This window comes from Cajanus cajan, chromosome 11, assembly GCF_000230855.2.
Source record: "Cajanus cajan strain Asha chromosome 11, NIPB_CcT2T_4, whole genome shotgun sequence".
NCBI classification, from domain to species: Eukaryota; Viridiplantae; Streptophyta; class Magnoliopsida; order Fabales; family Fabaceae; genus Cajanus; species Cajanus cajan.
The window spans coordinates 33984381-34002022 of record NC_138527.1 but is presented as its reverse complement, the minus strand read 5'-3'; the positions used below and the strand labels follow the sequence as shown (position 1 = coordinate 34002022).

The following is a 17642-nucleotide window of genomic DNA, read 5'->3' as shown; positions in this document are numbered from 1 at the left end:
CCATTATCTCATACATGGAGATTTTTTTGTTGAGTTTTGTGATGGTCAAAATTCTATATAAAGAGTGTGTTACTTTTTGAGTTATTGAACCTACTTTTATCCATAATATACAACAGTATGGTGTATTAAGACTGAAAATTTGGAACCAAAGGGATTTTTAACACAAAATAGAATTGAGCTCATCGTAGATAGTAATGACTGGAGGTTGGTTTTCCATTGATGTTTTGCCATGTTTTCTTCTCTTTATTTTTTTTGTTCTCTTTTTTCAGTTAACAGACATTTTCTTTTTGGCCTCCCTTAATCAATAAAACTGGAAATTGAATGAAAATCCTTTTCTACATTTTTCTATGATTTAAAACGTGTATCTTGACGTTAACAAAATGGTTGAAAACGTTGATTTTTGTTTCGGATTTGTGGGTCTCATCCGAGTCACAATGACCTGACTTAAGGTTGAAGATGAATATGAGGTCTGCAACACTTCAGTTATTGCCATTAATAAATGCACCAAATGCTCTTTAATTAATGTTACAGGAGAGAGACGGGAAAGAGAATATTGCATGAGAGGATCCAAATTGTATATAAATGCATATGACTGTTGGTTGCAATGATACATGTTCTTTTATATGCGTTGGGGCGTGGGATTGAGTAATGGCATATTCCTTTTGATTTTCTTTAATATAGTTTTGTTTTTTTAGTAATAATAAAAAGGTTGGGACGAAATTAGGACAGTTAAAATAGAGTCAGTTTGACCTATTTGATATCCACTTTATTAGTTTATTGATTCGGCCTAACTCACTTGCTTTAATGCTTAAATTTTTTTAGTTCGACTTAACTTATTATGGATTAATGGATTAAATAGATTAATTCACTAACTCACCTTTTTATTTTAAAAAACTAATTTAAAATAAAATTCAATTTACAATAAAAATTATAAAATTATGTATCATGTATACATCATTAAACTTAATTAAAAAGTTACTATTTTAAATAATCAAAGCAAAAAAATTATTGTTATTAGAATGGTTGTTCACCAATATTAAATTTCATTAAAGACTTGAGTAGATAAATCTATAACAATTTTATATTATTTAACATCAATTTTATCTTCATCTACAAAAAAATATACTTATTAAAATAATACATATATAACAATAGATAATTAAATAGAACATTAGTTGGTTGGACTAATGGAATGTGTTAGTGGGTTAGGTGGGTACTTTGACCCACCAAGGGTCCAGCGCTGGGTCAAGTTGAATTTTTGGCCAATTATAAAATTCTTGATTTTTTTTTACCCGACCCAATTTGTTTTTAAGGTGGGTTAGATTAGTCCATAGATCAAAGTCCACTTTAATAGCTATAGACAAAATGCAATAGGAAGATATCAAACTTAGTTACTGTGTAGGGAAAAGAGAGCAACCACTAAACCATTTATTTAACTTGAAATATGCTCCTGTTTCTAGCTTTGTATATAAAGACTTGTTACCATTTGATGTGCGAAATTTATCTTTGACATTCCAATATATATAAAATGTTTTATTTTTGTTGAAAACTTATATACATGAGCATGTAATATTGAGTTGAAATATTTTATATAATGGTTTAGAACTTGTAATTTATTAAATAATCACATGCATATTTTTGAAATTTGCATGAATAAATTTATTTTTATTGTACATGCAATATTAAGTTGGATAATATGTATATATTATTATTTATTTTATTTGTATTATTAAAAATGTTTATACAAATGCTTAACTCTTCATTCAAAATTATTTAATGTTTAGTGATTAATGTAATTTTAATAAATCAAAGATTAGTCACAAAATCTTTAATTGATTAAAATTATATATTGTCTCAAGGCCATATTAGAAACATTAATTGTAATGGATCATACTTCACGTGATAAAATCTACCCACAATAATTTTGTTATATCAATAAGATTAATTAGGATAAAATATTATATTATATTTCTTAATTTATTCAGAAACATTAAGGAAAGGAATATAATTTAATAGTTTTGTCATAAAATTATATGATAAGTCTAATAGAGTAGGACTTTTGCCTATAGGCAAGTTTTATACACTAAATTCATAAATTAATACATATTATGCATTGGTAAAACATGACATTAATTTTAATATTTATTTGCAAATGATTATGAGCATGTATTTTTGAAGTTTCTCAATCTACTACTATATATGATATTAAATGTGATCTTTTTGAATTAAGGGTGACAATTATAATGTGGAAGGAGATAATTCTTTTTCATTTAGGTTGGTTGAACATCGATAATGCTATCTGGAAGGATGAATCATCGAATATTACTAAAATCAGTACTTCAAATGTTGTTGATTTATATGAAAAGTGAAAGCGATCTAATCATCTTTCTATTATGTTCATAAAAACCAACGTTTTTGTGGTATCCGGGATTTTGTTGACCAGCATGAAAATCTTAGGGATTTTTTTGAAGGAAAATGAGGAGTAATTTGCTCTATTTGACAAGTCCCTTATCAACACTCTTATTATGCTCACTAGGATTAAAGGAGTGCATTATCACATCATACAGATAAGGGATATAGTGGTTTAGTCAAAAGTTTTGGAGGTTAACATGTCGAAATCCTTCCTAATGTACCACATTTTATGATGGATAAAACTCTATATAAGAAATGTGTTGCTCTTTTTTCGAATCACTGAATTTACTCTTATTTATAATATACAATACTATCGTATATTAAGAGGGGGAATTGGAAACTGTTATTGAAATTTTTTTTACACAAGATAAACTAAACTCATAGTAAATAAAAATGAATGAAAGTTAATTTTTTGTGATTCTTATTTTTTATTTCTACTGTTATTTTTGGATAAAATTTCTAACAAAAACATGGTTGTATAGAGAACCTTGAAAGAAAAGTAAAAAATGAGCCTTAAAGTCCAACATGTTAACAGACGAAAATGAAAGCAGAGGACCACGTGAGCATTCAAAAATCGACTATGAGAGTAGCAAGAGCAGTAAGTTTGGCAGCGAACAGATCATACAGAGTCTGGGGAGCAACCATCGCAACAAGAAATAAATCGCTCTCTTCTCAAACAAAATATCAACATATAACACTTCAATGATGAAGCATCATTCGCATAACCAACCAGTATCAGAATACATAGATCAAGTATATGAGTTATTCCTCACCCAAACGACAATAGAAAGTTTACTGAATAGTGAATACTAAATTCTCAGTGTACTGCTGCTAGCAAATTAAAACCCGGATCCCCTTCAATTCTCTTCGCTTATTCCCTGTGAATCTCTTTTTTTCTGCTGTCGCTCCCTCGTCTTATTGTGTCCTTTGTCTCTTCTCTTCTTGTACTGTCTCCAAGTGATCCTTTCCATGCACCTGTGTATGCGTGCGTTTCTTCTCTTTTTTTGTCATTTTATGATACATTCTCCTCAAGAGTCTAGGAGTGCGAAAAGCTGGGAAAAGAGTGAAGTCAACCTGCCAAAAGACCAATTGACATATATGCCTCTGACTCCTTTTAATATATTCTGTAAAAAAAAAACATAAAAAAAAAACTTAAAAATCAAATGAGATTAAAATGATAAATAAAAAAATTGAGTGTACACGTAATACCTTAAACTAGCAGAGTCTGAAAATGGTTACATTAGGCAACAGCCATCTGAGTTGTCCTCATAAAAATTGTTTCCATGTGAAGCACTATATTTATAATACATGGAGTGCATTGGTGAAATACTATAATATGGGTATAATCCGGAATGGGATAAGAAGTTGAGGTCTACCCGGATATTTGGGATATGTTTAATTTGTGGCCAATCATCACCCGTTTCCCTTTGACACCTTGGCAATAACTGGGGACAGTCGGTAATGATCAAGGTTTCTAAAGACTTGAGATTTTCTATTCCTTTGGGCAGTGAAGCCAACCTTTTGCATTCACAAATCACTAGTTTACGAAGTGATGTGAGGTTGCCTATGCTATCCGGCAATGAAGTTAAGGCGTTGCATTCATAAAGCCCGAGCTCTTTCAAAGAGGTAACATTCTCAACACCCTTTGGAAGGGACTCCAGCTTTGGAATTTCCCTTATTGTCAGAAAACGTAGCTGTTTCAGACCCTTCCATTCACTCTCCGATTTGTCAAGCTCAAGTTTCGGACATCTTTCAATGGAGAGACGCTGGAGTGAGCTCATATACCTGAAACCTTGGGGTAGAGACTTTAATTCAGAGCAATCTCGAATTCTGAGGTTCTCTAGGGAAGTAAAGTTTTTAAGCCAACTCTCTGGTGGAGATTCTGTAATGCGCTCGATTACCATGGACTTCAATTTGGTGAAAGGAAGCAAGTCTTCTGAAGTTTTAGCATGCACCGTGTCTCTCATTGGCCTTACGCTAGAATCCACAAGGACCAACTCTTCATCCAGGTAAGGATACAAAGGCATGCAATGCAACTCACGGCAGCATTGGACATGTAGTTTAGAAATGCTGATAAATAATGGTCTATCTTTTTCCCCCTTCTCAGTTTCCCACCAGCTTCTGAGTTTTGGGCAGTCAGAGATTGTAAGTTCCTCCAACGATGGAAAAAATGGTGTGCTAATTGAAGGAGAGGAAGAGGAGCCTTCTGCATCATCAGCACTAGTTTGGTCACAGTTTTTTGAAATGAATTTAAGAGAGTCCAACCTTCTTAGTTCTAGAACCTTGAGGTGTGGGAGGTGATCCATTGATGGGAGAAATTGGCAATTGGGACAATCATTCAAGCTAAACTTAACAAGGCACTGAATTGAAGAAAGCCAATCAGAAAACATGTTAGCATAGTAGCCCACGACACATAACACTCTCAGATTTGAATTTGCCTCGAGACATTCCAGTGACTTGTAGTCTTCCTTATCAACTTCATTGTCTTCCTCCTCCTCCTCCTCATCATCATCATCATGATCCCATCTTAAAGTCAAACAGTCAAGGTGCTTTTTATCTCTCAAATACTTATTATCTTTGGGGTCCAATGAGGCAGAGAACTTCATTTGCTCCAGATGCAAAATTTCCAAGTTCCCTCTAAGTTTATCGAGATCCGCGAGTTCCCTAAGACCTCCCATGTGGTAGTTCTTGCTGGCCACAAAAAGTGACATTGTCTGTAGATGACTCAACTTGCCTATCCCACGTGGCATGTGCGTGAGATCAAGGCACCCATCTAAGTAAAGATGCACGAGGCAACTTAGATCCTCCAAGTCTTTTGGCAACTCTTTGAGAATATGACATTGGGATAGTTTCAACGTCTGCAAGTGGAAAAGCTTTGTAATTGAACTAGGAAGCTTCTCTATGTTATTATGGGACAGATCGAGATACCTCAAGTCCTTCACTTCCCCAATAGAGCTCGGCACCATCGTGATCCCCAAGTCATGGAGATCCAACACGCGCAAGCAATTGAAAGTGTTGAAGATTTCATCACAAGTTGACGTGGCCATCTTCACCTCGTGTGGAAGCCGCGAATTGTTAGTGTTTCCCAGCAAAAGAATGGTCCTCAGTTTCTTCGCTTTGTCGAACAAAGCCTGTGGGATTCCACACTGAATATCCAACGCAAAATGAAACGAAGCTCGCACTACTCCCTCGTGAACTCCATTCCCTTCTGAGTCCACTATGATATTATCGTCCCAGGCCACAGTCCTCGCTAATTCATGCATTAAACGGTTCATTTTGTAGCTCTTCACAACACCAAGCTCGTCTCTCCCCGCGACCTCAAAAACAAAAGGAACAAAGTCGTTGAAACATGCTAAGCCAAACTCATGTGGATCAGAAAGGTGCCGCGGGAGAAACCCTTCCGCCATCCAGAGATGAACCAACCTCTCAGCGTCTATCTCATGGTCTTGAGGAAACAACGAACAATAAACAAAACATATCTGTTGATGCATGGGAAGGTGGTCATAATAAGTAATCTTCAACTCCTGTAGAAAATCCTCCTTCAACTCTTCTTCGGAAAATGGTGTTTCATAACAATTTATCAACCTTGCTACAGTTATTACCTTTATAGGGACTCCACCACAATATTCCCTCACTATCTTCCGTTCAATATCTTCCTTGATGTCACTTGAACCTTGTCCACGAATTTGCTGAAACAGTGACCACGATTCCTCTTCGTTAAGCCCTTGCAAAGCATACGGCTTAACCGTGCCACAAATCTTGTTAGCAACAAAATTGCTGCGTGTAGTTATGAGTATTGCCCCACTAGCTTTCGTTAATTTCTGCTGCAACATCTGGAGACATTCCTCATCCTTGAAATCATCCAGCACAAGAAGAAAGTGTTTTCCCTTGTTATCTGCTTCAGTGACACATGTTGCGACGGATTCCACGAGGAAGGTTTCATGAACCCATTCTTGTAACCCAAAAAAGGATTTGACTTCCTCATCCCCATAAACAACACCAGCGAGTTTAGTCTTCCCAATTCCTGCAACTCCAACAATGGTAACAACAGGAAAGGAAGTATCTCTACTCTTGTTGACAGACAACTTGAGTTGATCTATAATCTCCTTCTTGGAATTTTCTCTTCCAACGGCTACAACTGTGTTATGAAATTCCTCGCTTAATTCTGTCAACTTTCTGTGGTTGTTAGTCTTTTGTGGGGTAATTGCTTTGGTCTCTTGCGGGGTTGCCAAGGGCAAGTTTTGTGGCGGTGCCAAGCGTTGGAGGTCCTCAGTGGCTTTCTTGATTTGTTGCGTGAGTTTGAGGCGATGCCCCATGTTTTGAGTGGCTTTGATGAGAGACCTTGTGGCAGTGGCCTTGTTACGAAGATCCTCCATCAAATCCTCCAAATCGTTGACCACTTCGCTGACCTCTAGTAACCAAGGAAGAACCTTGGGATCTCGGGAGTTGTTGGGGTTTTGAAGCTTGGCATGGATCCTCTGGAGATAGTTCATCAAGTGTCGAAGATCGTTTGAGGAGAGGCGAGTTGCTGGGGGTGCTAGTAAGGTGTTAGTGCATTGAAGGATGTTGGATATGACATCGGCAAGAATAGCAATGTCCATTGATTTTCACTCTCGTCTCTGTGTGTGGAGCGTGGTTGAATGAATGGGAATGAATAGTGTTTGCTACAACGTAGAAACTGTTCATGAGAATTAGAGGGACGATGATGATATGGATACCACTGTCTTGCTACTGCTAGTCAACAAACTGTTCATTAAATAAACTTAATATAATTTTCTAAATTACTAGAAGATTAAATATTTATAAATGTCTGTACCATAAAAAAGTTATACTAAATATCCATATAAAATGTGCATCGCTGCCAAGATAATATCAAATTTAGATACTAACCGTGCAACATATTAAATTATATATATATTTAATAAATTTGTAAAGAGTTTGAAATAATAAATATACGAAAATTATACTTGAGATACATATATTTGTAAAAATAAGAAGAAATTGTTAAGACATTTTGAATGAGATAATCATAATTATTTTAAAAATATTAATAACAAAAATTTAAAATTGTATGTCATATACTTGAGTCAACCACTTTGGATCTCAAAATAATCTACTAATAAAAAATCATTCCTCATTTGATGTCCACTTTTAGTTGTCCTATTTTACCTTTAAAATAGTTTACAAGTCTTCTAAAAATTTAAGAGTTTGATCAATGCAGTAAAAGTTAAGAGTTACGTAGTGCTTGTTTCGGGTGATTTACTGTTTACGAGCAACGAAAGGCGAGGAAAGTTGGCGTTTGTTTCTACCGATTTGCGACGATGGAAAGGCGAAGAAAAGCGAGGAGAAGCACTGTTGCTCTCCTCGCACGAGAGGGAAGAAAAGAGGTGAAAGACACGTAGGATTTGTGAAAATCCGAAAATGCCCCTCCCATGCATGTGCCATGCAACAGAGGATTCACGTTCAACGAAGGAGCATAATCGATTGGCCACATAATCGATTATGGCCTTGCATAATCGATTATGGGTGAGGCATAATCAATTATGCAAGGCCATAATCGATTATGCTTGGCCACATAATCGATTATGGCCTTGCATAATCGATTATGGGTGAGGCATAATCGATTATGCAAGGCCATAATCGATTATGTGGCAACCATAATCGATTATGCAGGGTATTTTCACTCCCAGTGGAAATCGGAACGGCCCCGGAACGACTCGTTCCAAAAATGCATGTTATGAAAAAAATAAGAAAGCAGAACGAGCCGTTCCAATTTTGGAACGGGCCGTTCCACTTTTGGCCTTTGCATAGTACTTTATAACCTCAGAACGGCCGTTCCACTTTCGGAACGGGCCGTTCTGGGCACATTAATTTGTTTTTAATACGTGTATATATATATATAATATTAATATTTAATTTATAATACCTTAAATTAAATATAATTATTTAATATTAATATTTAATTTATATATATATATATATTAAATATTAATATTAAATAATTATATTTAATTTAAGGTATTATATATTAAATATTAACATCAAAAAGTGGAAATATAAAAAAAATAAAGTAAAACATGTTTATAAAATTATAATAATAACACTTTCATAAACATTAATAAAATAATGTTACAAAATATAATTATCATAATATATTTTGTTATTATTATTTATTATTATAAATATTATTGTTTTTATTTTTATTAATATTAATATTATTATTTATTATAATTAGTATCATTATTATTTATTATGATTCTTATTATTTTTCTAATATTTATTATTATTCTTATTATTATTTATTATTTTTTTAGTAAATAAACCCTATTAATATAATTTTATTGTAATTATTATTAATTACAATAAATAATATTATACTCATTTTTAATCCAAGGGTAAAAGTGTAAATTATATATTCATCTCTTAAATTTTTATTTTTTATCTATCATTAAATTTAAAGCAAATATTTAAATTCATTTATTTTTAAATTAAATTTTTATAATTTTTTTAGTTAAAATTTATATATTTATCTTTTAATTATAATAATTATAAAAAAAAAAAAATTAACCTAAGGGCAAAATAGTAATCTTTCACAACTATTAATTAAAAAATCTATTTTTATCTATCACATCAATCAATTCATTCACAAACTTTCTCTACACTTTCCACTCACTTTCTCTTAATCCAATCAACCTCACTTTCCACTCACTTTCTCTTCAAATCCCTCCTTTTCCACTCTCCCTTTTCCATCCTCAAATCCAATCAAAGCCTTAAATAATAGTCACCAGATTATAGAGAAAAGTAATAAAATGGTGAAGATTAAAATTTAATTATGGACACTTACTTATAAAATTATTATTATTATCTTCACGATTATTAGCATTACTATTATCACCATTATTATCATTAAGTGTCAGTAACAATAATAATAATGGTGGTGACATCAATAATAGTGACAATGACGATTATAGTAGTAGTATTAGATAACAATAAAGGTATCTCATACGATGTAGTAGTTATGATGATAACGACAATAATAATGTCAACGATGATAATAATGATTTCATTGTCATCATGTGGAGCGACAACAATGATGGTGGTTGAGACAATGGCAATATGGTGGTGTTGGTAGTGACATCTATAGATGATGGTGGTAGTTGTAGAGATAATAGTAGTGATAATCTTATATGTGAGTTTTCATATTAAGTTTTAAATTAAATTATTAAATATTTTGATCTTTAATTTAAAGGCTATTATTTAGTCTTCTCATCTTTCACGATTGTGATATTGACAATGATGGAGATAACTGGTACATTGTAATTTTATTTGTACTTTTTTAACTTGAGTTGTTTATTTTAATTTAAGAATTAAGATTTAACATTCTCATGTTTCACCAAAGAAAGTCATTCTCAATGATACGTCTCCGATATATATATATATATATATATATATATATATATATATATATATATATATATATATATATATATATATATATATATATATATATATATATATATATATATATATATATATATCAAAAGTTAGGTAAGCATTGGTATATTTATTTCAAGAAAAAAAATAAAAGATTTTTTCCAGAAAAAGAAATAAAACTAAATAATTTTATAAATTTTTCTTTTCTCTTGTTTAACTATATAAAAATACAAATATATAATATTATAATATTTTTAAAAAAATATTTATTACTAATTTTTTATTGACTTAAATATATTTTTAATTTATGTAAAAGGAATGAGTATTAATTTTGGTTTCTATAAAAGAAAACATACGGTTATTTGAGGGATAGTAAATTTGAAATTTTGAACTTTGTTAAAGCAGAAAAAAAGAGAGAATAATTAAAAGATAATGAAAGAAAAATGATTTATAGGTAGTTATAATCTTATAATTTGAGATAAATTAATCTAAATTTTGTTTATAAATTTTTTATTATTAATAATATAAATATAAGTAATACCTACTAACAACTTTTATTATTTCAAGTGATCATCTTATTAGGTTATGCCTACTAGTGTATCTAGTCTATTCTAACATGTAATACTTTTAAAAGAATTTAAGACACCTTAATAATTATTATTAATATATCATAAAAATGAATATTTAGAAACTAAAGTTAATAATTTCATAGTTTTGAACAATGAAAACCAGACAAAATTAATTTACAAATCAAAACTATATTTTAAAGGAAAAATAATAATTAAAATTAAAACAGAGAAAAATGAAGAAATTGTTTTATAAAAAATAACATATGAGTCTCTTGATTTTATAAAGATTAAAACCATATATTCTTTTATTTTCTATTACCAAATTCACATGAATGATCATCACATGATTCGTCCCCACCTCTTCCGTCTATTCCGTTTTCTATTAAAAAAAATGATTAGTCTTTCAATAATACGAACCACCTAATGACCAACTTTACCCGGACATTGAAAAACATGAAAGATACACCCCACCCACTTTGAAAAAACAAATAGAAAGATAACCAGAATAAAACATGTAATTAAGAACATAAAAATTGACGTCACTCACGTCAGACATGCCAGAAATATTTATATACTAGAATTGTTATATGCTCCGAAAAAGTAATACAAACAGCGTCTAAATTTTTAAAATATTTATACTTTTTAATGCATTTATTATAAAATATTTATTTAATTTAATATTTTATAATTTAAATTATTTTTTTAAGGATTCGGGATAAGTTTTGGAGTATCATTTTGGAATATCTATAATTTTTCTTTATATATACGATTCCAATCCATGTGTTCTATTTAATAAAATTTTGTGTACATTTGATGTAGTTTATAGAGTAGATTCTGAATATGAATTTTATTTGGTGATATGATATCTTTGTAATAATTAATTAAGTGTTTTATGAAAAAGATTAAAACTTTGATAAATTTTAAGGATAAAAGTTATAGACATTGAAATTGGTGAATTTTTTAAATGTAAAATGAATCTTGGGTGATTATATTGTGTAATTGATTATGATTATGTTTGCTTCAAGATTATTGTTTTGATGTTCGTATGTTTGGGTGTTGGATTGCACACAACTCTAGACTTGGGTGCTTGCCAAGACATGTTGGCATCGGGAGTGGAAATGTTCACGTTGGGCGGGCGTGAGGTGCCCAAGGTGCCTTTTGTCTTGGCTTAAAGCCAAATGCGACTTTGTGCTCTTTGTCTCAATTTAAAGTCGGGCGCGACCTTGTTACGTTGAGTGCAAGATGGATAGATGCTCTTTGTTTCAGGCTTAAAGCCAAACGTGAATTTTCAAGCCTGATGTAGATTATTAGAAGACTCTTTCATGACATTTTAAAAGATGTTATTATGATGTTGATAATTGATTATATGACGATGAATATATATATATATATATATATATATATATATATATATATATATATATGTATGTATGTATGTATGTATGCTTGATAAATGATTTTGATGTGGATGAATGTATATGTTGGTAAAACGATGAATTATAAGATGATCATGATATATTGATATAGAACCATTTGAATAATTGTGACATGCATCATTATTGCATGATTCTGTGGTTCTGGTGGGAACCTGTTGGTGTTTTGGTGGGAACACTTCTATGTTGGTAGCCTAAGGTTAACTTGAGATTTAGGTACCAATTGTATATTATTGATGATGATGGTCAGGTACCCCATGCATTTAGGTATAAGTGCACACTACATTGCATTACTGTGTATGTGTTTGTGAGTGTATTGATGATGTCTATATTTGAAATTCACGTATTAATTGTTGTTATTATATTCTTTATCATGAAGGGATGTGATGTCAAAGGTTGTGGCTCATTCCCTATAGAGTGAGATTGTTCTCACTCCCTGCTTGATGTTAGTGTGTCTTTTGTATATTTTGCAAACAAGGATCCTCAATCTTGGAAGGAGTAGAGAGAGATCTAGGTGTGTATGTGGAGACTTTAATGCCAATGTGACACCCAAAATTTGGAGTAGTTAGGAAATTATATTAACTGTTTTGGTTTTAGTTCAAATACATTAAAGATGTAATTGTTATTTAATCTTTAGATGATCTAGTTACTTTCTTTATGACTTTAAATGAGGATGATTTTTGATTTTACGAGCTACATATATTTTTAATTGATATCTCTCTTAAGGGTAGATGGGTGTCACAATAAACATGTATACTATAAACATGTATATTGGTGAATGGATGACCTTGGTGATCACCAATACATCACCCCAGGGGAGGTCTAGGGGGATAATAACTTTCATTACTGAAGTGGGATTTTCACATGTGTGTGTGTCTTGGGATGATCTAAAAGGGGCGTACTCCTCAATTATGGAGACAGTTGTTCCTGGACAGGTAGCATTACACTTTCATTATAGGGTCTAGAGATCTTGCTCATAGCGTGCTAGAAAAGCCTCATAGCGTGCACGATCGGACTTGTGCTACTGACAAAGGGTAACCAAAGCTTCTTCATTATGCCTTAGTAGGGCCTCCATTCGTTGAAGTAACTCAATGTTGGATGGTGGCGTCAAAGTGGTGGTGGTTAGCATAGGTTCCTCTAGTGGAGTCATGACTATTGTGGGGATTGAAGGTTGTTGTTCAAGAATTGCACTGTCATTTGCCATTGAGTCTCGATTGCATTCTTGTTCATTGTTCGATTGCATTCTTGTTCATTTGCCTATGAGTCTAAGTGTTTGTCTATTAATCGCTAAAGTTATCACATTAATCTTGATACGTGGGTAAATATATGGCACATCAATTGATATATAATATTATTTAGACTAAATTTTACTTTTAATTTTCATTTTTATATCATAAAAGTAGTTAAATGAGATGACGTTATAATAAAAACAAGAATTAAAAATGTAATTTTGTCGATTTAAAGATTATTAAATATTAATTATCTTCTCATTTATGTTTGATTACGATGATCATTACAATTTCAATGATTAGCGAGAGACCAAATTTTTAGATTTTATAAAATTGAAACATTAAAATTACAAAATTAAAAATTGAAAAAATAAAATTATAAATTTAATATTATAGAAAGATAAAAAATGTAATTTAACTTAAAAATTTATTGATATTGATATGTGTGATCCATAATATTGAATATCATGAAATTGAGATGATTAAAAGTGTGGACCTTACTCGAAGATATAATCCTGTAAATAGGGAAAGTTTGTTGAGAAATACTGCTCAAAATTTAAGTTGACAAAAATACTCATTCTCACTTCTCTTTCTTGCAAGCATGTTTTAACTATATATGAATCATAGTGTAATTTGCATAATCATATTCAAATATGACATTTAAATATCATGGTATTTCACATAACCATATTCAAATATGACATGTGATATTTGATTATGCAATCTAATATTCAATTATGCCACTAAAGGTCGATATTTAAAAGCGTAATTAATTATAGCAACTTTCATAACTAATTATGTTAAAAAATAATATTAAAAAATAATATTTAAATACTATATGTAAAAAGAGATAACGTGGTTTAATAGTAATTATTTAAATTATTATATAAAATTTTAATTATATAAATTATAATTTTAAAATACTAAATTTTATCCATTTTTTTTACTTATTTTCACTTAATTAAATAATTATAAATTTCACTATATTTTATTTTATCTTTTTAAACTATTTCTTATCAAACTATTTATCATTTATTTTCTTGCATTTCTTTCGATAATTCTTTTTCGTCAAACAAAACATTAAATTAAAAAATAAGAAGAAATTTGGAGCTATAAATACTTAAGAGCATTTTTGATAGGAATGCTTATAAGCAATTCTTGTGTTACATCACTGTCAAATCAGCTCTAACCTACTTTATAGGTTGTTTAAATTTAAAAAACTCATAAAGTGAGCCAGAGCTGATTTGGTAATGATGTAACACATAGATTATTTATAAGCAACTTCCATTCCAGATGCTCTAAGTCGAATCATCTCTACTGATTTAATAATAATTAAATTATAAAATTGAGTTAAAAATTTATATTAATTATATATATTTTTAAATTAAATTTTAATTTTTAACATGACTTAATTTAAGGTAGAAAAATTGGATTTATGAAGAAAAAAACACATGTTTCCCTTTCTTAATCCAACAAGATAAGATATGATATTAACAGAGAAAAGATGGTGGACAGATAGAATGAAGAGACGATAAAGTTGAAGTGATAGATATCAACATCAACGTATTTTTAAATTGGAAAATGTTGCAGGAATCTCCGAATTGAGAAGAAAGCGACAAAAAGATGCAAAGAAATGATGAAAAAGAGACACTGCTAGCTGTGAGCTACTACTTCTGCACTTCTTTTCTGCTTTTGTCTGTTAGTAGTATTTTAATCTGACTCATAGTCATAGATGTGAAATTATCCTCAAAATGTTAAAATATGATAGTGGATTGCTATATTTTCTGAATTCGGAACGAAAACAAGGTTCGAAATTTTAAAATATTAATATTTTATAATAAATTTATTATTAAATAATTATTTAATTTAATATTTTATAATTTAAATTAATTTTTTAAATTTTTGGAATATATTTCGGACAATTCAATTGGAGGATGAAAAATTTTTCAATATGATAATATTAAAGTAAGTAGTTTCTTTCATATTATTTTATATGTAGATTTCGGAGGCATTATCTTTTTTTTTAATGCTTTGCTTAAAGGGAAGAAAGAAATTAAATAGAAATAAAACAGATAAAAAATAAAATAAAATTTATGATTGTTTAATGAAATGAAATTAAGAAATAGATGGAGATTAGAATTTAAAATTATATTTTGTATAGTTATTTTTAAAAAATAATGACTTTGAACAATTTCTTCTTAAATAAATATATAAAGTTATTATTTTATAATTTATTTTTAAATTTTTAAATTACATTATTTAAAGCTAATTGATAAAATTTTAATATATTATTAAAAATTTATTTAGCTTAATTATAATAATAATAATTATTATTATTATTATTATTATTTTAAATTATATATTTAAAAATAAATAAAATTAATTACATGATATATATATACACATAAGTGACTAATTATACATAATCGATTATTTCAAACATATTTTTGTCAAAAGACAAAGAAAGAAGGACAAACAATTTTTTTTTTATTAAATTTCATGCAAATCTCTTCATTTTAGTGGGCTTTTTTTCTTCTTTTTCTTATTTATTTATTTATTTTTATGTGAGACCAATTTCTATTTATCTTCATTTATTCACAAATCACTGTTCCAAAATTTTTAAAGTTCTTTACAAATTATTTATCTTTTCTTCTAATTCATTCTAAATAAATGTTCAAGCACATCAAAAGAAATAGGGATGACAAAATGGGTCGAACACTTCGACCCATCTCACCAAGGACAGGTTAGTAGGCCATTCTACAAAAAAAATTTAAAAATAAAATAAAAAATAACAAAAAGGGATAATTTTTTTTATATTTATTTTGAATTACTCTTCTAACATAATTTTTTTCTCAATATTTAAAGAACCTATATAAATCAATTCCCCAAATAATAAAAAATATCAAATTACAACTGATTTGATTTAATTTATTACATAACAAATATCAAATTACATATAATAAAATAAATCAAATACTCAATAGAGTTGTTGCACAACAAAACACATATAACACAAAATAAATTTAAAGTGACTTAATTAAACTTATACTAAAAATAATAAATAAAAAAAATTTAAAAAAAATATAGGCAGGTTGGTGGGTTAGTCCGTTCTACCCTGCCATTTAACTTATCAGCTTGACGAATTAAGTAAAACGAGCTAAACAAGCTGGCGGACTAGGATACCTAGTTTGAGCCATCAATTTTTAGCAGGCTAGCAAATTACCTTGTAGGCCATGACCAATTTTACCACCCATAATAATAAATAGACATGGGTAGAATTGGATATAATATTTCTAAAACAATACTAACTATAGAATTAATTTATGTATTCATTCAAAGTTCAATAGCAGTTCAATAATAATCAAATTGATTTTAATAAAATAATTGTAAAATTAATAATATTAATAAATAGAATAATATGATTTTAAAACCTTAAAAATTAAAATAAACATTATAAGATCTTAACATTTAATGTATATGTTAAAGTTCAAATTAAGCATAATATAATATTTAAGTTCAAATTTTAATAAAAGATAACAATATATATGTGTGATATTCTTCTATTTCAAAACGTTTTTATTATAATATAATCATAAAATAAGAAAATTTATAAATAATAATTAATACTAATAGGTGAAATGATTCACATCAAACTTTTCACGTATAAAACTTCATAATCAAATATTAAAATAAGTTTTGAATAAAGATAGTTTGGCATTAAAACAACCTTTACAAGTTTAGAAAAATGTAAATATAAAATATAAACTTCCAAAGTCATTATTATCCACATGAAATGAACACAAATAAATTAAGTATAGTAATTACACCTCTAAACTCCAATGACACACTAAATAGAGCAGTTCCATCAAATAAACTAAAGCCTAAGTTTCATCTCTCAGGATCAAAGCTATCTACTTGATCTGCACTTAGCAATGACATTCAACTCAAACAAGAAAGCATAACACAAACATAAGAGATTGAAAATACATTTCACACATGTATAATGCTCATAGAAAGAGAACATGCAATATCTAAAATCACCCAACACACATCACACCCTTAGCACAACACAATCAAAATCTCACCACACAAGACTCATGGACTAGTATGCTCTTAATCTCCATATGCATAAGGTGCATGCATATGAAGCAGTTTTGAAGAACATGGACAAAGATTTTCATACAATGGGTAATCATACATGTAATCCACTCTTAGTAAAACAAGTATCTATCAGGAGCTAGTTTGAGTATCACAACTGATCATGGTTGTCTCTCATCCTACTCTTAGATAAGAGGTTTCTCATCATAACATCCTTAAGTCCAAGATAGAAGACCATAGGGACCCTCCTACATATACTCACATTTTAACCCCAAAAAAAATGATGCATGAATGCATAGAGTCAAACATATCACACATTAAACCAAAGATGCATACCACGCATGTCATGTTTATTATGTTGTTAGGCAAGAGTAGACATTCACCTAACTAGACTTTACAAATGACGAAACATAACTTGTATTTCACACTATTGGGCCACTGCTTGGACTTACTCGCAACAAGCATAA

General features: G+C 29.8%; 1 protein-coding gene across 1 annotated transcript; it reads right to left on the bottom strand.

Annotated features, from left to right (window-relative positions):
- Positions 1–3328: 3328 nt before the first annotated feature.
- Positions 3329–7138, bottom strand: LOC109799966 (putative disease resistance protein RGA4). Its single transcript, XM_020360635.3, has 2 exons — positions 3622–7138; positions 3329–3536 (listed from the first exon to the last, which is right to left on the bottom strand). Exon 1 carries the CDS (start codon positions 7011–7013, stop codon positions 3648–3650), a length of 3366 nt encoding a protein of 1121 aa, XP_020216224.2. The 5' UTR covers positions 7014–7138; the 3' UTR covers positions 3329–3536; positions 3622–3647.
- Between the last annotated feature and the right edge of the window lie 10504 nt (positions 7139–17642).